This window comes from Silurus meridionalis, chromosome 5 (assembly GCF_014805685.1).
Source record: "Silurus meridionalis isolate SWU-2019-XX chromosome 5, ASM1480568v1, whole genome shotgun sequence".
NCBI classification, from domain to species: Eukaryota; Metazoa; Chordata; class Actinopteri; order Siluriformes; family Siluridae; genus Silurus; species Silurus meridionalis.
This window is the reverse complement of record NC_060888.1, coordinates 22,963,242-22,985,681: the sequence shown is the minus strand read 5'-3', so window position 1 is coordinate 22,985,681 and position 22,440 is coordinate 22,963,242. Positions and strand designations below refer to the sequence as shown.

The following is a 22,440-nucleotide window of genomic DNA, read 5'->3' as shown; positions in this document are numbered from 1 at the left end:
TATTTGGTAAACTCTCTGATACAGGAATCCTGTGGGGTGAATGAATCTAAATATAGATTTTTTTTCCTATAAAATCTCGATATTGTTCAAGCTCACGTGCTTGCGTCTGTATTGTTGGATCCTGAAAATCATCTATTTATTCAGTTTTTAATTTGTTCTGTTCAGTATGAAATTCATCCAAGCTGAAAACATTTGAGACTTTCATGTGTCTCCCATATTAGCCCCCTGAGTTACCCGGCTGTGAATCGCTACTCGTCATCTTCACTGTCATCACAGGCCTCCAACGACGTGAGCAACATCACAGGCCAATCAGAGAGCTCGGACGAAGTCTTCAACATGCAGGTGTGTGTCGTTAAAGATTTCTGTACTTTTTCTGAAGGCCAGGCTTGCCCTGAAGATGCTGGCATACCTTGTGTATTTGTTTGTTACAATGTTGAAAATAAATTTCAGCAGCAGTTTATGGCGGCGATCAAACAATCAGACATTTCGACATTTTAAGACAGGAGTCCAAAGACGTTTTTTTCTGTGAGGGCCCCATAGTTTTTTCTTTCTTTAAAGTAGGGGGTTCGGTCTGTTACACAAAATGACATGGGCATCACATACTGACATTTCTTTTCATATTCAATGAATTAAAAAAATATAAACTTACTCATGCACATGTATATAGTTAATGAGTGCATCTAACAAATAATTAGGCTATGTTAATAACTGGACAACAATAATAAATATAATTGTATTTAATTGATAAATTATAAATCTAAAACTATAATAAAGAACTCTCCGTGCAGCACGCAGTCTCAGGTTGTAAAAAAAAAATCAGTTATTTTCTCCTAGAGGCTGCTCTCGTAATGACAGGGGACTGGAATCCAGAAAAACTATCAGTATAGATTTTTGCCGATAGTTGCAGCAATCAGTGCTCCGAAAGTGCTTCAAAACATATATTTATAAATTACATTTTCAAAATATGTCTCTGGCATTGTTCCAAATGTGGGGATGGGCCTCCATGGGCTGTGGTTTGGGGACCCCTGTTTTAGGACATTCCTAGTCATTTATAGCTGTCATGCTGATTATGCTTTTTGCATTCCTGAGGTTTCAGCCAGAGTATACAGAATCAAATGTACCATTGAAATCAAACGCAGTAACACGACTCCTCCAAGACAAACCAGAATTAGCTTCCAGTCGTCATAGTAGGCATGTTGACCTGCTCATGATTCGTTTTTCTTGCCATAGCCAAGTCCGTCTACCTCAAGCCTCAGCTCGAACCACTCCGGCTCTCATAATGTGAACAACTCGGCGGCCTCAAGCAATAGAGGTTAGTGATTATTTGCATGGAAAGCGATTCATCAAGCTTCAGCGTAGTAAACTGCAGTGAAATTATGAATTATTGTGCGAAATATTTTAGTTTTCCTACTGGTTCTATGATTTCCTGTGTTTGCATGAATATACCTACTGTTTACTTCTAATACATCTGTGAGGTTGGTGGGTTTGAGTGCTGTTCACCTTTTCCCTGTAGATTCTCTTCCGTCGGCGTCTCCACTGCCGTTGGACAAACACAAACATTCGAAAGAGAATGCATGTCTTTCGCCCAGAGACCGATTGTGCAGTGGTGTTTTCTCCAACCCCCTGGACCCTACACAGGTGAGACCCGAGCCGATAAAACGCTCTCGGGTAAGACAACTGTGCGAAATGTTACGTGACTCGTTTCTGTGTCCCGCCTGCAGAGGATGATGCCGTTCCAGATAGATGCAAGTCTGCCACGTTGCGAGGCCACTTTTCCCACAGCAGAAACCGGTATGAGACTTTGCTTCAGCTCAAATCACATATACAGTATCTCACAAAAGTAAGTACACCCCTAGCATTCCAGCAACAATTATTTTTATATCTTCTAAAGGGACAATACTATAAAAATGAACTTGGATATATTTTAGAGTAGTCAATGTGCAGCTTGTATATCAGTAACTCAACATTCAGCCATTATTGTCAAAATAGCTGGTAACAAAAGTGAGTACACCCTAAGTGAACATGTCAAAACTGTGTCCAAAGTGTTCACCATTGTTACCTGGCTCTGCCTTAATCATCCTGGTCATGGAATTCACCAGAGCTGCACAGTTGGTTGCTGGGATCCTCTTCCACTCAATCAGCTTCAGATTCTTAAGCAAGGCAGATGTTATCTTGGTGTTGTGTTTGGGGTTGGAAAACTGCCTTTCGGCCCAGTTTCTAAAGGAAGGGCATCAAATTCTACTTTAGAATGTCACAGTACATGTTGGAATCCATGTTTTCCTCAATGAACCACAGCTCACCAGTATCAGCAGCACTCATGCAGCCCCAGACCATGATGATACCACCACCATGCATGACTGTAAGCAAGACACAATTTTCTTTGTACTTCTCACCATCTGAGCCAAACAAGTTTATTTTGGTCTCATCAGACCACAAAACATGGTTCCAGTGAATCATGCTCTTGGACAGGTCGTCTACAGCAGACTGTTTGCAGGCTTTCTTGTGAGCCAGCTTCAGAAGAGGCTTCCTTCTGGGATGTCGGCCATGCAAACAGACTTGTTGCGATGCTTTTTTGTTGCCAGCTTTTTAGACAATGTTGGCTGTATGTTGAGTTAATTTTAGAGGACAGTAAATGTACAAGCTATACAAGCTGCATTTTGACTATTCTAAAATATATCCAAGTTTCATTTCTATAGTATTGTTGAGAAGATGGTTGCTGAAATGTGAGGGGTGTACTCACTTTTGTAAGATTTCAAGATTTTCTAAATTTTATTCAGCACAGTTATATACAGAATATAATGCAGCGAAATTAAAACCTGGTTGATTGCTCAGAAAATTGTGCATTAAATAAAAAAAATAAATAAATAAATATAAGATAAGATAATAAATATTTTTGATAAATACAAGTCCTAGTTAAATGTAATCCAAATATTCAGTAATGTAGTACTATAATTACATTTTAACATAAATTTGCTTAGGTGTTTATTGTAGGGTTGCATATACAGTATTGTTCTATCCTTTGGGGTTTCCTCAGGGTTCACTGGTTTCCTCCCAACTCCCAAAATCATATCAGTCAGTGGATTAACTATGAGAAAATGCTCCTAAGTGTGAATGAGAGTGTGATTGTTTATGTTCAAATCTAAATTTCCAAACATATAATATTTAATTAATTATAAAGCATATAATTCATACATTTATAGAGATCTTTTAAGATAAAAAAAGCATAAATTATTATCTTATATTATCTGCGGAAACAGCGAAATAGCCAAAGGCTTTTGTTAGCAGAAAGAGAAAGAAAGAGAGAGAAATAATTAATATATATATATATATATATATATATATATATATATATATATATATATATATATATATATATATTTATTTATTTATTTATATATATATATATATATATATATATATATATATATATATATATATATATATATATATATATATATATATATATATTTCTAATTCTGTGAGGAGAAGAGAAATAAACAATTGGACAATGAATGCCAGTAAAGTCCTCTGTGTAGGTGAGAGAGAGAGAGAGAGAGAGAGAGAGAGAGAGAGAGCAAAAAGGGTTCATTTCATTTCAAAGAAGAGTTCATTTTACCTCTGCACTGCTTTTTCTGGAATGCTTTTTTATTCCTCTTGCGAGCATCCTCAGCATTTTTGAGCATGTGATGATCCTAAAATGGCTTTCCATGGTACTGTATCTACTATGAGCTCTTGTGATATGGGTTAAAAAGTAGCATAATGCTCTGTGTCTTTTTTTTTTTGTCTGAGCAGCAGCTCCAGGCAAGAACTTACGGTCTCTGTCTCCTATGCCAACCTCAAAGTCTCCTCAAAAGGTGAGTTCTGATCAACTGACAGTGATCATAACCAGCTTTCACAAATGGCCAATTTACTATTAAATCAATGTGTGTTTTCACTAGTTAGAGATACGAAGGAAATGGAAAGCATTTCAAGAATTGATTCATAGATCCTTTGCGATGACATGCTAATTAAAATGTATACGTTGTACAGACATCGCTCTGGATAATTATTCTGTATACAGTCAACAATTCGAGGTTCGGAATTCGCCGGCTCGGAAAATTCAAGGGTTCCCATTAGGAACCTAACTAACAGCAAGTTGAGGAATATCTTAAAATTCGCGGGAATCATGACATGATGTCCAGATTAATTCACTAGGGTACCTTAGGGTACCCCCGCGGCTTCTGGGGGAGCACTGTATAATACAGATAATACACAGTACAGTTGTGCACACGTTGTACATAATCCTATAGTATACATTTTTTTAGCTACATTCTCTACAAATATTGTGCCTTACACACATTTCGCACTGATATACAGTAACAAACATTTGTTGGTATATATTTTTGTATTTATTCTTAGTGTACTTGCTCACCAGCTTCTGCACATTTTTACTATATCCAGAGCCTTTATATTGATTTGATGAACAATTATCTACTTATATATTATATTCTGTACAGTACATAAACGAGGTGATATTAAAAGATTTTAAAAGACTAATGCTGCTATTCTGACAACGTGCGCTACCACGTCCGCGATTTCATCATGGAGAGCAAGTCGAATAATAATAAAATAATTAATTTTATAAGTTTAGTAGCATTTCAAAGCACTTTCCAAACATAGAAGAGAGAAAAGTAAATAAAGAAAGAAAAATAAAGAAAAGCATAATAAAATATGTGGAACGTTAATATAATGGGTTATGGGATGATTATATAGTGATCATATGTTCCAGAGTTTCTAAACATTATGAGTCAAAAACATACGCACACCCATACAATAAAAAAAAACCTGATCCTGCTCAGAGAATAATGACTTTGTCTTGTCCCTCTTACAGACCTCAGCTCCACCCCTCACCCCCTCTCCGACTGACGGTTTGCCCGCTGGCAGCTTAGCGTCGCACTCGCCCGCCCGCTCGGGCAGCTACAGCAGCGGCATCTCCTCTCTCAGCCGCTGCAGCGTGTCCGAGACGTGCGGCATCGATGCGACGCTGCCCGAGCCGTCCATGCCTGCGGTCCTGCCCGCTACCGACAACGCCATTCGCCGTGGCAGCAAGACGCCTCCCCCCTACAGCGTGTACGAGAGGAACAACCTGCGCCGTGCCACCCCACTGCCCCACAGTCTGTCGGTACCACCTGCCACAGACAGCACCAACCTGCCCGCCAAACCACAACTAAGCCGCACACAGAGGATCAATTCGGAACCACGGCACAGGATCACGCCCCGGAAAGTCTCTCAGCTCTAGGGTCAAAGGTCTCCCCCTAGCAGTAGTACCTGGAACTGTTTGAGCAGCTCAACCAGGTTATTCTGAATGTTTAGTATTTACTGAGTCACACTGACTGGACTTTGACGTGTAGTCTTGAAGATGTTTTATCATTGAAAACTGATCCTCTTTACTACGAATCCCTTTTCCTTGATTGGGTCAACCGATTACTCAAAGGAAAGCAGGACTCTATTACAGATGCAGTTTTATTTTTTTGTATTAACTCAAAAAGAACACAATTGCTTGCTTTTTTTTCTTGCTTGCTTTAGCAAAGAATCCAATCTTCTGTGCGTTAGCAATGGATAACCTGCTTAAATGCAGCGTCCCTGTTTATTTTTCATGAACGATTTTTTTTTTCCCCCCATCCTCAGCATGGGGTTATTTTAACTTCACTATTGAAGTGAACTGGAATTGGGTCAGTGTTATAAATCTATATCTTACATCTTTTCCGTTACATCCATGGCTAGTGAGACTCGTGTACAAGTATAGCCGTTAAGAGATTAGAATTCTCCACAAAAAAAGGCCAATAGTTTACAGTTGAATATTTCGATCTGGCAGGTCCACATACCACTTTAGAGCAAAGTTAAGTAAAACATACCAGTATTTTTGATAGATGTACTCCTCTCTGTAAAGTATTCCGCTTATTATCGACAGCATTGTTTTGTTTTTTTTTGCCTTATACATGGACAAAGACGTGCAGCTAGTCCTGCATCCCGTTCGATGCGCTTTGTCCTTTCTGGAATGGCTGAAAGGTGCTACATATTTCTTAGTGGTTTTTTTTTTTTTTTTTTTTTTTGGACTCATAGCTGCCGAAAACCTGCCTGAACAATAATTGTGCAATGTACTGAAAATCGTGTGGTCTCCAAGTATTGTGCCAAAGAAACAAAAAAAAATAAACAGTATTAACATTTCTGTCGGTGAGAGTAGCTAGGGCAGCTTAGAGCTCACGTAGCCGCACGAAAGCTTGTGCTTGACAATGTGCTTTTTACGCCGTGCGCTGAGGCCTAGAGTACAGTACGTTAGCATGAGGCATGTACAGCATCAAGCAATATAATCAGTGTAGTTTACTAGAGAGCGGGAGATTTAAAGCACACAAGGTTTCCAGACTGGTTGTCAGTGATTTCTGAACTTTCACTCAGATATAAGCAGAATTTGTTGAACGAAATGTATCAAAATGATTTTGTTGTCTGTTTAAGAGTGTAGAAAAGGAGAAAGAGAGCTTGAATTGTATTGTAGGTGATAAAAAGGTGCACAAATATGAATCCAGTTTTTGACTGCCAAAAGCACAGCAAATGTGGAGCTATATTTACATTGTATTGATGTTTTTTTTTCCTACTTCTTGAAAATATGTAAAAAAAAAATTTACTTTTTTTTTTTTTTACCTCAGAAATGGCTTTTCATTTAATGACATTTAGCAATTTCCTCAAGTTCTTTTAACATCGATTGACTTTTCACGTTCAGTGTTTTCAAGTGAATTTAAACCACTAACACACCACATGCTTATAATCAGTATTTTTCTCATGGACACCGTGCCTAATATGACGTGTCCTCCTTAAAAAAATTCTTTTGTAAAGCTTACTGGGGATAACATTGTGAAACCACCGTCGTAACAGGTTGCGCAAATTACCGTGAAATGACAACCGAATATCTGTACTGTACATCCGTACTGACACCTGGAAAAACGCAACAAGATCTAATAGCTGTTCACTGCCGAACTGCACACCTAAATCATTTCACGGTGTCAAATGGAATCATGATTCGTAACGTGTCCGACGGCCCGATATTACCTTTTGACATCTTTAATTCTTTTCTAATTCGCTACTACTGTGACATTGTTTGCATATTGTTACTCAAATGTTTGCCTACCTATCGAGAAAAACGTTTTTATAAGTTCCCTTTACATTGTCTAAATTTTATATTTTAAAAAATGTGAGATGGAAAACAAATGAATAATCATTTAGCTCAATTTCCTACAGGGTAATTTAAGTAATTACTAAAATAATAAGTATTTTTTTCCACACTGACAAACAAATTATTAATCTGTGCCAAAAAAATTATAAATTTGCAACTTACATCACTAATACAACTAAGTACTACTAACATAATTGAAATTGAAGAGATAGAGCATTTGTTTGTTTGTTGGTTTGTTTGTTTGTTGTTTGGACATCACTGTTATTTTATCGATCTTGTGAAGAAGCACAGTCTTTTATCGGTCCATTGGTTTCTGAGGCAAACTCGAGCTAAAAGCAGCTAAAAGTGGATTCAGGCTTGGAAACGCATGACTCTGTAAATGGTGGTCATTAGTACGTCGCTTGTGTGGATGACTTGATAAACAGTGTTGCAGTTGTGTTCACATATGCCTATGCTACTTCAAGATGCTCATTCTAGGCAATTTTGTCATTTTGAATGGGATTGCCTAGTGACCACTTTTAGAAAAAAAAAAGAAGAAATCAAACAAACTAGTATTCTTGTATTATCTCTCTTTTCTCTCTCACCTTGTCTCACCTTTTGTATGGATTAGGTTTTATCTTTTTTTTTTTTGTTCAATTTTTTGAACCTGTAAAGTTGTACTTTATATCATATAATGGGATGAGAGTATTCCATATAGCCCGTGTTACAGATTTTGTACAAAACTGTGTTTATATGAAAAATGTAACCAGTTCATAGGCTTTGAATGTTGCAATGAAAAAAATTTTTATTTGTAAATGTTGACTATTAGACATTAATGAATAAAGGTTGATTGATGTACAAACGGTTAAAAAAACATATTAACATTCCACTATTAAAAACACTTATAACTCATATTAGTCACAGTGTGAACGATTCGTTGTCATTTAACATTTTCATTTATATTTTTTTGACATTTGGTAGATGTTCTTATTTAGAGTCACATAATTGTCTTATTTACATGGCTGAGCAGTTGAGGTTGTTAGGGCCTTGCTCAAGGGCCCAGAGGAAGCAACTGGGCAGCGCTGGGGTTTAAACTCAAACAGAAGTACAACATTTTTGGAGATTTGTATAATGACTTTCATTAAACTAAGAAAAAAGTTTTAACATTTACTTAATTTAATGAAAACTTAAGGATATAAATAAAAATGGTTTGAAAATATATTAAAGAATATTAAATATATGATCACTATAATATAATATAATATAATAAAAAAATATGATCACTATTGGATTAGACACACAATATATAATCTAGAAGCATTTGCAGCAAAAAATCGAATTGGGGATTCCATGTGAGTACATAGGATTCTGAATTTACTGTAAATACTGGCCTAGGGGCCATGTGAAATTGGCTGAAAATGGATTGACTTTATCATTTAAGACTTTAAAATAATTTTCCCTTGACATGTGAACTTGCACTAGTGTTCTTCAACATTTAACATTTACCAGGTGGTAAAAACAATACATGGCACTTATTTAAAAAAATACTGTATACTGAAATATCTATACTGGATAAAAGAGAATTCGGGCCAGTGGGATAGTTTTCCACAAATTATTCCAAAACATTTGCTCAAAATAAATATAATCAGAATAATTTGATCAAAAACTAATTCCAGGTGTCAAACTTAAATTTAAATCCACCTTGCCAACACTTGTCCAATGTCAGCCATTTCACTGGGGTCAGTACTGGCCCAATTTGGGCCAATTCAAACAAGCAAACAAAAAACCCAACACACTTTTCCATAGTTTCCAAGTTCCCCTTAATCCTGACAAACTTTACTTTTAGCAAACTGTAGCTAATTCATGAACTAAAAGAGGGTGCCAACATTGTCCACTGGGCCAATACTGCGCCACTAATTGATTTCACCTGCATATTAATTCACTGAAATGAAGTTGTGTTAACTTATATTGTGCCAGTTTGGGTTTAATTTCGGCAGGGTCACTGTGAAAAGGACTGCTTTGCCAACACTGACAAAACATTTTACAGTAAGGGTCAACACAAATCTGACAGGTTCTAGACCATATACAGGGAGTGCAGAATTATTAGGCAAATGAGTATTTTGACCACATCATCCTCGTTATGCATGTTGTCTTACTCCAAGCTGTATAGGCTGGAAAGCCTACTACCAATTAAGCATATTAGGTGATGTGCATCTCTGTAATGAGAAGGGGTGTGGTCTAATGACATCAACACCCTATATCAGGTGTGCATAATTATTAGGCAACTTCCTTTCCTTTGGCAAAATGGGTCAAAAGAAGGACTTGACAGGCTCAGAAAAGTCAAAAATAGTGAGATATATTGCAGAGGGATGCAGCAGTCTTAAAATAGCCAAGCTTCTGAAGCGTGATCATCGAACAATCAAGCGTTTCATTCAAAATAGTCGACAGGGTCGCAAGAAGCGTGTGGAAAAACCAAGGCGCAAAATAACTGCCCGTGAACTGAGAAAAGTCAAGCGTGCAGCTGCCAAGATGCCACTTGCCACCAGTTTGGCCATATTTCAGAGCTGCAACATCACTGGGTGCCCAAAAGCACAAGGTGTGCAATACTCAGAGACATGGCCAAGGTAAGAAAGGCAGAAAGTCGACCACCACTGAACAAGACACACAAGCTGAAACGTCAAGACTGGGCCAAGAAATATCTCAAGACTGATTTTCTAAGGTTTTATGGACTGATGAAATGAGAGTGAGTCTTGATGGGCCAGATGGATGGGCCCGTGGCTGGATTGGTAAAGGGCAGAGCTCCAGTCCGACTCAGGCGCCAGCAAGGTGGAGGTGGAGTACTGGTTTGGGCTGGTATCATCAAAGATGAGCTTGTGGGGCCTTTTCGGGTTGAGGATGGAGTCAAGCTGAACTCCCAGTCCTACTGCCAGTTTCTGGAAGACACCTTCTTCAAGCAGTGGTACAGGAAGAAGTCTGCATCCTTCAAGAAAAACATGATTTTCATGCAGGACAATGCTCCATCACACCGTCCAAGTACTCCACAGCGTGGCTGGCAAGAAAGGGTATAAAGAAGAAAATCTAATGATATGGCCTCCTTGTTCACCTGATCTGAACCCCATTGAGAACCTGTGGTCCATCATCAAATGTCGATTTACAAGGAGGAAAACAGTACACCTCTCTGAACAGTGTCTGGGAGGCTGTGGTTGCTGCTGCACGCAATGTTGATGGTGAACAGATCAAAACACTGACAGAATCCATGGATGGCAGGCTTTTGAGTGTCCTTGCAAAGAAAGGTGGCTATATTGGTCACTGATTTGTTTTGTTTGGTTTTGAATGTCAGAAATGTATATTTGTGAATGTTGAGATGTTATATTGGTTTCACTGGTAAAAATAAATAATTAAAATGGGTATGAATTTGTTTTTTGTTAAGTTGCCTAATAATTATGCACAGTAATAGTCACCTGCACACACAGATATCCCCCTAAAATAGCTAAAACTAAAAACTACTTCCAAAAATATTCAGCTTTGATATTAATGAGTTTTTTGTGTTCATTGAGAACATGGTTGTTGTTCAAATTAAATCCTCAAATAAAATTAATCCTCAAAAATACAACTTGCCTAATAATTCTGCACTCCCTGTATAGTAATACCAACTGTTAGAAGTGAACATTCAAAATGTCTACTTAAATACAAAGATATGTAAATAATAACATTAACATAAAATCACTGATAAATATCTTTAGTTTCAATAATGAAGCTTTTTTCCCACAAAAATGCCATTTTTTATTTCCTAGTATCAGTGACCGTCAGGGCCAGCAAGGCCTTCTCTGCTGGCCTAAACTCTATAAGATGACTGCCTTACATTTTAATATATTTTTGTCCATTAATAAATATCAAATTATTCCCAATATTCCATTCTCTTCACTCTATGTGTGAGTTTTAATCTAGGTTTGAGTTTCTATCTAATCGGATTTGAGCGGTCACAGGGGGAATTGCCAAAAGGACAGCACTGTAAACACTGCAGATGTCATATTTATTTACATTTCTGTTGCTTAAAGCTGCTTCTTTAACCAGTCAGACTGCGACCTGATCTCTCGCAGGCCTGTCCGATTTTGTCTAAATAGGTCACCATTTTCACATCCTTTTATTGGATGGTCAGAGAGCAGACTAGTCAGCTGTGCCCCCACATCTGCTGCAAAGTGCACAAGCTTAAATAGATGTGTGTGGGGTTAATAGCTGGAGGGTTTTTTCATTCCACAAAAAGGCTGACAGAGGGGGAGAAATGTATTTGCTTGCAGATACACAAGGACATTCACAAGACGGACTTTTCAGAAAAGCTGGACATCGTAAGGCCAAATCGGTTCAAAACAGTTAAGATTTTTCATGAACCATTTATCATTTTTATTCCTTGTAGAATTTGCACAGAAATACACATTTTGCAATCATTTTAACTACCCAGGAAAACCTTACTGCATGAAAAAACAATGCATAAAATACACAGAATCATTTTATGAGGTGAAAATTGATGCTTCTGCTAAAGATGATGTATGCAGGTGGTGAAGCTGTGGCTGCAGTGAAAGGAGACTTGTTGAATTGTATTTATTGGGTTTCTTGCTTTAGTCTCGCCGTATGAGATACCTGTCTGTGATGCAGCCCTCTGTTTTTCTGCATTTCTGTATAATATTCTATAACTGTGTCATAATGATGGTAATGATGGTAAACTGACTCAAGAAGGACATCGCTGAAGGCCTAGGAGGGAAATGCACGACCTGCTATTGCATCGTATATACAGTATGTGATGTGATGTGATTACATAATAGTGATGGGTCGTTCATGAACAAGTCTTTAATGTGACACAATGTGAATGAGTGGTCTCGAAGATCTTTGTAAGGTTATGTACAGGAAACAGTATGGAGTAATTAATCTCATACTTCCTCTGTAGCGTCTCCTATAGACGCTATATGATGCAATAGATCAGGGTTTTTTTGTTGTTGTCAGAATTGTGACAATATTGTTACAAGACACTACACAATACAGCATATCATTTTTTTTGTCTGAATCTTGACATTATTGTTACAATAATCATAGGAGTTGAGTGACAAAAAAGAACTAACAACATGGGCCAAAAGCAATGAGAGGTGAGATATTTATGAATTTTTATCATAATTTATCCTTAGCTGCATATTTTCATTATTGGACCAATGCAAAATGTAGACGTGTGTATGTGGACTTAACTTTATGCCTTAAAATAAAGATCCGTTCATGCTAATGAAAAGATTCAAAGAACCAAATCACTAAAATGATCCGATCTTCCAATCGTTGCCGGGTTAAACTTGGTGTGCTTTAGGACCGCGCGGACAAGCATGTAGGAAAGCGGTGGCGTGGACCCGGATGCGGATCAGAGTGTAGGTGAGTGGGGTGAGAGTGGACCCGGAGAGAGACACTGCACACTCTGTGGACATTGTGTCGTCTTTTTCTCCTGCTGTGAGCAGTTTTAATAATAGCTATATGATCGCGGTGAACGAATGAGCCACAGTGGTTAAATATTATGACACTTAGCATAGTATTAGCAAAAGAAACACCAGCATGGCTGGTTCCGACACGTGCCGCTAATGTGTGACACACTCGGGGGTCACCTCAAAAATGTTCCCGCATCATGTATACACAAGATTCACATGTTAGAGATCTGCAGTACAAGTGAAAAGTTTGCACAAAGCCTCTTCTTCAGTGGATCTTTATTATTTTCAGCATTGTACATTACAATGTAAAACTTGTACATGTAAAACATCTATACTAGGAATGAACATGTATACAATTGTGGAGGAACCAAAAAAAGAAAGTGTTAAACAACCCAGAACATGTTTCATATTTTCTGATTGTCCAAATATCTCCATTCAGCTTTAATAAACTTATGGCACTCTCTCATCAATCATTTATTCCACTGAAATGTCACTACTTAGGTATTGGAATAAATGTGCGTACAGTAGATTTTTGTTGTGACGGCACCAAGATCCAGTGTTATTTCCTATTTTGCATGTTGTCTGTTTCCTCTTAGTTCTCCAGTTTTCCCACAACTCTCAAGAACATGCTGCTTGGTGGACCTGCTGGTCTAAATGACCTTTAGGTAGCTCTTGGTCTTTCTTTACTGGGACCGTCCTCTTGAGAGCCTGTTTCATCATAGCGTTTGATGGACTGCACTTGGGGATAAGTTTTTAGGATTTTTTGGATTGACTGACGTTCATTTCTTAAATTAATGATGGACGGCCTTTTCTATTGACTCATTTTATTGAATTTTTTTATTTTTTTATTTTTTTATTATTTTTTTACAGTAGTTGCACTAATGGGACTATTGACTGTACTCACCCTTTCCTCTGCCCAAAATTGATGGTCTAAATCCCATTAAGAAGATTAGAAATGTGACCAGGAATATCTGTGAATTAAAAATCATTCCAGGTGACTACCTTGTGAATTTGAATAGAGAATGGCATGGGTGTGCCTCAACTACTGTACAAATCCATTTTATGGCAAGAAACACTCTGTGTCCATCATTAATGAAGCTTAGTCAAAAGTGAAAAGTATCACAAACTTAAAATTTATACCTAAGTTCAGTCTCCAAAACCATCATAACAACGCTATTTAAAAAACATCATTTGTTTTCCAACAGAACAATGACCCCAAACAAACCTCTAGGTTATGTAAGAGCTATTTGTCCGAATAGGAGGATGATGTAGTGATGCATATTAGATGACCTGGCCTCTACAATCATCCATCTGAATCCAGGTAAGATGGTTTGGGATGTGTTGGACTGGGTTTGATATTTTGGAATGAGGTGGACTGGGTTTGATGGTTAGGATGAGTTGAATTGGGTTTGATGGTTTGGGATGAGTTTGACTGGGTTTGATATTTTGGAATTAGTTGGCCTGGGTTTGATGGTTTTGGATGTGTTGGACTGAGTTTGATGGTTTGGGATAAGTTGAATTGGGTTTGATGGTTTGGGATGAGTTGGACTGGGTTTGATATTTTGGAATGAGGTGGACTGGGTTTGATGGTTTTGGATGAGTTGGACTGAGTTTGATGGTTTGGGATGAGTTGGACTGAGTTTGATGGTTTTGGATGAGTTGAATTGGGTTTGATGGTTTGGGATGAGTTTGACTGGGTTTGATATTTTGGAATTAGTTGGCCTGGGTTTGATGGTTTTGGATGTGTTGGACTGAGTTTGATGGTTTGGGATGAGTTGGACTGAGTTTGATGGTTTGGGATGAGTTTGACTGGGTTTGATATTTTGGAATGAGTTCGACTGGGTTTGATGGTTTTGGATGAGTTGGACTGGGTTTGATGGTTAGGATGAGTTGGATTGGGTATGATGGTTTGGGATGAGTTGGACTGGGTTTGATATTTTGGAATGAGTTGGACTGGGTTTGATGGTTTGGGATGAGTTGGACTGAGTTTGATGGTTTGGGATGAGTTGGATTGGGTTTGATGGTTTTGGATGAGTTGGACTGGGTTTGATATTTTGGAATTAGTTGGCCTGGGTTTGATGGTTTTGGATGTGTTGGACTGAGTTTGATGGTTTGGGATGAGTTGGACTGAGTTTGATGGTTTGGGATGAGTTTGACTGGGTTTGATATTTTGGAATGAGTTCGACTGGGTTTGATGGTTTTGGATGAGTTGGACTGGGTTTGATGGTTAGGATGAGTTGGATTGGGTATGATGGTTTGGGATGAGTTGGACTGGGTTTGATATTTTGGAATGAGTTGGACTGGGTTTGATGGTTTGGGATGAGTTGGACTGAGTTTGATGGTTTGGGATGAGTTGGATTGGGTTTGATGGTTTTGGATGAGTTGGACTGGGTTTGATATTTTGGAATGAGTTGGACTGGGTATGATGGTTTGGGATGAGTTGGACTGAGTTTGATGGTTTGGGATGAGTTGGACTGGGTTTGATGGTTTTGGATGAGTTGGACTGAGTTTGATGGTTTGGGATGAGTTGGACTGGGTTTGATGGTTTGGGATGAGTTTTACTGGGTTTGATGGTTTGGGATAAGTTGGACTGAGTTTGATGGTTTGGGATGAGTTGGACTGGGTTTGATGGTTTGGGATGAGTTTTACTGGGTTTGATGGTTTGGGATAAGTTGGACTGAGTTTGATGGTTTGGGATGAGTTGTACTGGGTTTGATAGTTTGTGATGAGTTGGAAAAGCAGCCAACAACTATTTAACAACTCTGTACTCTTATAAGTTGGTTGGAAAACCATTGTAGGTGTCAGAAGCTGTCATTAAAGCAAAAGGTGGCTACATCAAAGAAACATTCTGGGTTATTTAACGTTTTTGCTCACTACATAATTCCATATTTATTCTTTCATAATTTCAATGTCCTGAGTATTTATAAACAATGTTAAAAAACATAAAGAATGAATGAATAAGACATTGAAGAAGAAGGTACAGTACGTCTAGACTTTTGACTGGTATTGTATACATGCATGCAGGAGTGAATTGAGAGTTTGAATTCTCACACAGTGGCTGTGTGCAACAAAATAGTGTTTTACATAAATAATAATAATAATTCTCTTATCACCTTGTAGACACAATGCCATCCTCCTACAGCAATGTAATAAAAGTAATTAAACCACAGTGATTATTCCAACCCCTGATCTATTGGGTACCATCCTGCCCTGTACATTGTACGCGTTCCCTATTCATTAGCTTTAAAAACTTAAAACAAATAATTTGCTTCAGAGCAGGAAACAATATGCATGACCGGGTGTTCCATGACCAGAGTTCAAAACCTGTCTACAAAACAATAGCAGTATATTTTAAGAGCGGCATATAAAGATGAATGAAGGAGTTTTGGGATTCTGAACCTGGAAATCTGGTTGATTTTATTTCTAGTAGTAAGTGTGCATGCTGTAAGTGTGAATCAGTTTAAAGGGGAGCAGTAGCTGGTGCAATTGTAGCATTTAAATGACATCATATATGTGCAAGTGGAAAGTGTATGAAGTGCAAGTGTTGTTTTTTTCATGTTGTCCGGGTCAGCATACAAATCATCTTTCATTGGCTTGAAAAATATTATGTAATTCCAATAGATTATTGTGTTTATTTATTTATGTTATTACCAAGTAACCGTTAAATTAGAAAAAAAACATGACATAACATCTGTATTAGAATTGCATCAACTGTGTTTTGTTTTTACAATCATGAAAATGAGTACATGCTCCTTTTCTGTGTCTTTCTGTGTCTCATGTGCTGGTACGTTTTTGTTGCTTTCACCAACCTGAAACAAGAATCTGGAATATTACAGGTTCTTCAATTATATCGTAAGGTTCACTTATGCAGTCTTCCTAACAGAATTAGCAAGAACAACTCCAAAGGAGGAGAAGGAGAGAAGGGAGACGTCTACAAAGACGGCAGGGAAAGGAGAAGTGGAGGAGAGTGGAGGTTCGGGTTGGTACTTTAAATGTGGGTACTATGACTGGTAAAGGGAGAGAGGTAGCTGATATGAGAGGAGAAAGGTAGATGTGTTGTGTGTTCAGGAGACCATGTTCTATCGAGACATGGTTCTATAAGAGAAATGGTGTAGGGGTGATCCTGAAGGAAGAGTACAGTAAGAGTGTATTGGAGGTGTTTCTGATAGGGTGATGAACGTGAAGCTGGAAGTTGAAGGGGTGATGAAAATTCTGGAGTGAGTTAGATGAAGTGGTAGAAGGTGTACCTAGGAATGAACGATTGGTGATTGGGGCAGACTTTAATGGGCATGTAGGTGAAGGGAACAGAGGTGATGAGGAGGTGATGGGTAGGTATGGCTTTAAGGAGAGAAATGTGGAAGGGCAGATGGTGGTAGATTTTACTAAAAGGATGGATAGGGTAAGGGTTAGATGGAGGAAGTATTTTGAGCAGCTGATGAACGAGGAAAATGAGAGAGAGAAGGTTGGATGATGTGGAGATGGTGAAGCAGGAAGTCGATAGGATTAGTAAGGAGGAAGTGAGAGCAGCGATTAAAAGGATGAAGAGTGGAAAGTTAGTTGGACCAGATGACATACAGGTAGAAGCGTGGAGATGTTTAGGAGAAATGGGAGAGTTTTTAACAGGATTTGGAGAAGGAGTGTGCTGGTACTGATCTTTAAGAATAAGGGAGATGTGCAGACCTGCAGTAACTACAGGGGAATAAAGTTGGTCAGTCACACTGTGAAGTTATGGAATAGAGTAGTGTAAGCGAGGCTGAGAGAAGAGGTGACCATCTGTGAGCAACAGTATGGTTTTATGCCGAGGAAGAGCACCACAGACGCATTATTTGCTTTGAGAATGTTGATGGAGAAGTATAGAGAAGGACAGAAGGAGTTTCACATTGTGTTCACATTGAGTTTCACAATTTCACATTGTGTGTTTGTGGATTTAGAGAAAGCGTACGACAGGGTGTCAAGAGAGGAGTTGTGGTATTGTATGAGGAACTCAGGTGTGTCAGAGAAGTATGTGAGGGTGGCGCAAGACATGTATGAGGACAGTCCGACAGCAGGGAAGTGTGCAGTAGGAATGCCAGACTGGTTTATGGTGGGGGTTGGACTGCATCAAGGATCGGCTCTAAACCCCTTTCCGGTTTGCAGTGGCGATGTACAGATTGACGGACGAGGTCAGACAGGAGTCTCCATGGACTATGATGTTTGCGGATGATATTGTGATTTGTGGTGAGTGTAGGGGGCAGGTTTAGAAGAGCCTGGAGAGGTGAAGGTATGTGCTGGAGAGAAGGGGAATGAAAGTCAGTAGTAGTAAGACAGAATACATGTGTGTGAATGAGAGGGAGGGCACTGGAGTGGTGCGGTTGCAGGGAGAAGAGGTGGAGAAGTTGGAGGAGTTCAGGTACCTGGGGTCAACAGTGCAAAGTAATGGAGAGTGTTAGAGAAGTGAAGAAAAGAGTGCAAGCAGGGTGGAGTGGGTGAAGAAGGTGGTAGGTGGAGGTGGTAGCTCAGTGGTTAAGGCATTGGGCTTTGGATCAGAAGATCACAGGTTTAAATCCCACCACCACCAAGCTGCCACTGCTGGGCCCTTGAGCAAAAGCCCTAAAAAAAACCCCCTCCCCTGCTCAGTTGTAAGTCGCTCTGGATAAGGGTGTCTGCCAAATGCCGCAAATGTAAATGTAAATGTAAGAAGAGTGATAGCAGGAGTGATTTGTGATAGAAGAGTATCTGCGAGAGTGAAAGGGAAAGTTTATAGGACTGTGGTGAGACCTGCAATGTTGTATGGTTTAGAGACAGTGGTATTGAGTAAAAGACAGGAGGTGGAGCTGGAGGTAGCAGAGCTGAAGATGTTGATGTTTTTGTTTGGATTGACGCCGATGTACAGGATTAGAAACGAGTTTATTAGAGGGACAGCGCATGTAGGACGTTTTGGAGACAAGGTGAGAGAGGCGTACATGGGGTATATCGGTAGAAGAAGGCTGAGGAAGAACTTCAAAACAGTCCTAGCAGTACGTGTGGAGGTAACTGTACACAATTGCAGTTTTCAGTTGTAAAGAAGTAATAGCAAAATGTTTTTAAACACTCTGAATAAAACCTGAGCGGTTTAAAATCTGCTACAATGCTAATCTTTAAAACTTTGTAGACATTTAACCATAAGTTGTGTAATGCAGTTTTTGAACACCCCATTCCACATTTAGTCTTAATTTACAGGTAGGTTATAGGTAATAATTACCTCCAAGACCCTACACTTGGTCTGATGAGAAACAATAGTATATACACTGTATGGATACAAATTTGCTGTTATAATAAACTCCATTCTCTCTGGAAGATGTTCCTCTAGATTTTGGAGAGCGTGTGTGAGGAGATTTGTGCTCATTCAGCCACACGAGTGTAAGTAAAGTCAGTTACAGATGTAGGTGAGGTGAGGAGGCCTGGGGTGCAGTCAGTGTTCACATTCATCCCAAAGGTGTTCAATAATGTTGAGGTCAGAGTTCTATAGCAGATCACTCAATATCTTCCTCTCCATCTCATTTAATCCATATCTTTTTAGATTGCACAGGGGTATTGTCATGCTGGAACAGGTTTGGGTCTCCTAGTTTAAGTGAAGGGAAAAGTAAATGCATCTTACGCAATCGTGTGTCCTCAATTTGTTGGTAACATTTTGGGGAAGAAGCACATACAGTATTGGTGGAAAAGCCAGGTTTCCGAATACTTTTGATCATTTAGTGCAGCTTTCAACAGAAGGATAGTACAGGATATTATCAAGCAGTTAGAAGTACAGTAGTGCTGCTGTTGAAATAGTTAAAAGGTAATAAGAAAAAATGGGAAAAAAGGATTTGAAAAAAAAAGTGATTTTCTTCACTCGTAGGTCTGCCATCGTATAATCCTATTACACATCCACTATTTGAGGCCGACTTAGTTATGTATCCAACATTATATTTGCAAATGAAGCCACAGGGTTGGGGGGTGCGGGGGGTGGTAGGTTAATTGCATAGTTGATTTCAGCATTTAAACAGAGCAGACCCTCTGCTGCAATGTCTCCAAGGTGATAAGGGTAATTTCAAGAGGAATTCATGCCAAATGAGCCGAACACATTACAGATCACTGATGTCACAGTGATGCCTCGGTCCCGACCTGGAATTCATGAAATCGCTTTTAATCACTAGTCGAGGAGCAGAAAATTGGAAGTAGAACGATAGACACACGTTTCACTTAACGTGCTCTAATTGCAGATGTGTGCGGTGGCGTGTTAGGGTTCAATCTGTCAGCCTCTTGCTGGTGTGTGCTCCATGTGGCTGGAAGAAATTCGGATTCTGTCACAAATATTATTACAGTTTTTCTCAGTTGCTTTGGAGCTTTTCTCAGATCACAGATCTCAGATTCTTCACCTCCACATGTAGTCACCTGTGCACATCATAAAAGCAATTCTCGTTGATCAAGTTTGCGAATGCTTTGGTACATTCATTTCATTGTTTTGTTGAAGTGCCTGCTGTTTTCTACATGAGTAGTTTTTTTATGTTGATCAAAATATATAATACTGGTTTCACCTCAATAGTCTTTACCCTCAAAACATCTCAGCATCAGGTTATTGCATAAGTCATGGAATGATGCAAAATGGTTGAACCAGTTGTTATCATCTGTCATCTAAAATTTCATCAATTTTTTGCTGAATGTAAAGTGATGAATCGTGCAGATGAATCTACAATTCTGATGATTCGAAGAACCGTAAGTCGAAGCATCGTAGCGCGGAGACTACCTGTGCTCTCAAATATGCGACTATGAAATCCGACACTAATTAGATTTAGTACTAAGTTAATATTTTATAAACCAGTTCGGTCCACATCTTAGCGGGTGGGCTCGCTAAGGTGGGTTGTATTAATACAAAGAGACTATTTTCAGTAATATCCTGGGAGCAAAAAAAAAAAAAATTTTGTGTCATGTGTTTGCTGTGAGGAAAGCAGGAATATTTCTCACCAGGCTCTGGAAAGCGCTTACTGTTCGAGCGGCTTGACAGATGGTGCTTGGTAGGGTTCTCCATATATCAGCGCAGATAATTTAGCACTGCTTTCAAGCTCTTTCCCCTATTCGCTTTCTTGCGAGATGAGAAAAACTTCACGTAGCGAGTTGTTTAATGAAGAGAAACACAATGTCAGTCTTTACCATAGACCTGCGTGAAGGAGGGAAAAAGGAAATGTTGAATCTGGTTGGTGCCAACGTTCACCAGAGCCAAAGCACAGCCATGGTGGCAGCCCTTCTGTTGAGCTCCTCGCTTCAGCTTTTTCGCAGCAGGACGCTCTCAGATTTCAGAGATCTCCATCCTGGCAGTTTGTTATTATCCTCTCAGCTCCAGCAGCCCTTCGGAAGCCGGTATCCTCGAGCGCATCAGGAGGCTTAACACGAGCCTGCATGGGGGCTTTATAAGAAAAAAAAAGATTATTACCTCTGTATAGTATTTGTCTCAAAACAACTTTGAGTAACGGATTTCACTGGAAAGTGGGTTTCAAATGTTCGCATGCTCCTGATGTGACGGAATCTAGTGTTTTAGGGTTTCGAGTGTGCCAGATCTCCATCACCATCACGGCCAGATTTAGTTAAATATTTACTAAGCCATTACTAGTTACACAGTTCAACATCTGACAACATCTGACAACTTCTATTTAAATTCATGAACCGGTTTCTGGTTTATATCAAAATAATACAATGCCATGATTTTGCAGTACTTTTTAAAATATTGTCATTTTTTTTAATTGTACAATGGTTAATTCTTTTTTTAACAAAACTTATTTCTCTTAGTAGGCAATAAAGAAAAGTATTGTCGATTTACAAAAGATTTGCAGATCAAATCTTATACAGCGATAAGTATCATGTGTGTTGGATTCATCGTAGTGCTATGGCATGATACCCAGCCCTACTTGTTATAATACACTGTTTCTATAGTTTCTGTGGCTGCTCCCTTCCTGTCAACTATAGCGATACGGATTCTTTTGCGTTTTAGGTCCAGCTTCAAGCTGAAATATGTAGAGCAGTAAAGTAGAACATAGCTTTAGAAAATTTAATAAAATGTAAAACACACACATTTACTGTATTATACATGTGTATTACTTAAATGGGGTCTAAACTGTTTAAATAAATGTGTCCATTTATTGAATTTTATTTAAACAATTTAATTTGTGCCATTTGAATAAATATAATAAATTAGAGTATTGCATCAATTTGATTTATTCAATTTTGTATTTGTATCTTTTTAAATCAGGCATTTTATTTAAAATTTATTTAAAAAATGTAAACTGTTGATGTTCACAAATGTTAATAATAATAATAATAATAAACTGCGTTAATTAAAAAACAAGCAATTTTATGTTTTGCGTTTCTTCCCCCAAACCTTAACGAAATTGAACGGAACCGTGACTTTAAAACCGAGGTACGTACGTTAAACCCCAAATATATAGAACAATCTGTAAATATGTAAAAGTTGAGGCTTCATGCAATTCAGATGCTTCAAATGATTCGGTGTTGAGCCACAATAATTTTGACACTTATTGACCCTTAAAATAAAAAAGCTTCTGCTCTACCAGTAGTGTCATTAAAATGAAGTAAACAGACATTTGTTGTCCCTCACTTAGCATTTAATTGGTTTATTTGAGCTGGCAGAACAAAGGCCAGTTGTAATTATCAAGTCTCTTCTACAGCACAGTAAGTTACACAGCAATCACTCTGTCCAGCTTGCAAAATCTTTATATTTTTAATGAATGTTAAAAGTCTGTTTGGGGATTTCATAAAGACCATGTCCTCTGTTTGAATTTATAA

General features: G+C 38.5%; 2 protein-coding genes across 5 annotated transcripts in view; both read left to right on the top strand.

Annotated features, from left to right (window-relative positions):
- Positions 1 to 8,098, top strand: part of dock4 (dedicator of cytokinesis 4) — an 89,490-nt gene extending 81,392 nt beyond the window's left edge. For all 3 annotated transcript variants that reach the window (XM_046849435.1, XM_046849434.1, XM_046849436.1), the window contains 6 exons: positions 222 to 342; positions 1,231 to 1,312; positions 1,514 to 1,638; positions 1,722 to 1,791; positions 3,793 to 3,854; positions 4,871 to 8,098. In XM_046849435.1, the coding sequence (XP_046705391.1) occupies positions 222 to 342; positions 1,231 to 1,312; positions 1,514 to 1,638; positions 1,722 to 1,791; positions 3,793 to 3,854; positions 4,871 to 5,278 (868 nt within the window). In that variant the 3' untranslated portion in view covers positions 5,279 to 8,098. The remainder of the gene's footprint in view (positions 1 to 221; positions 343 to 1,230; positions 1,313 to 1,513; positions 1,639 to 1,721; positions 1,792 to 3,792; positions 3,855 to 4,870) is intronic.
- Positions 8,099 to 12,501: 4,403 nt separating this feature from the next.
- Positions 12,502 to 22,440, top strand: part of immp2l (inner mitochondrial membrane peptidase subunit 2) — a 119,755-nt gene continuing 109,816 nt past the window's right edge. The window contains exon 1 of one of the 2 annotated variants that reach the window (XM_046849623.1): positions 12,502 to 12,595. The gene's annotated coding sequence lies outside the window, so the exon portion shown is untranslated. The other variant, XM_046849625.1, reaches the window with a different exon arrangement.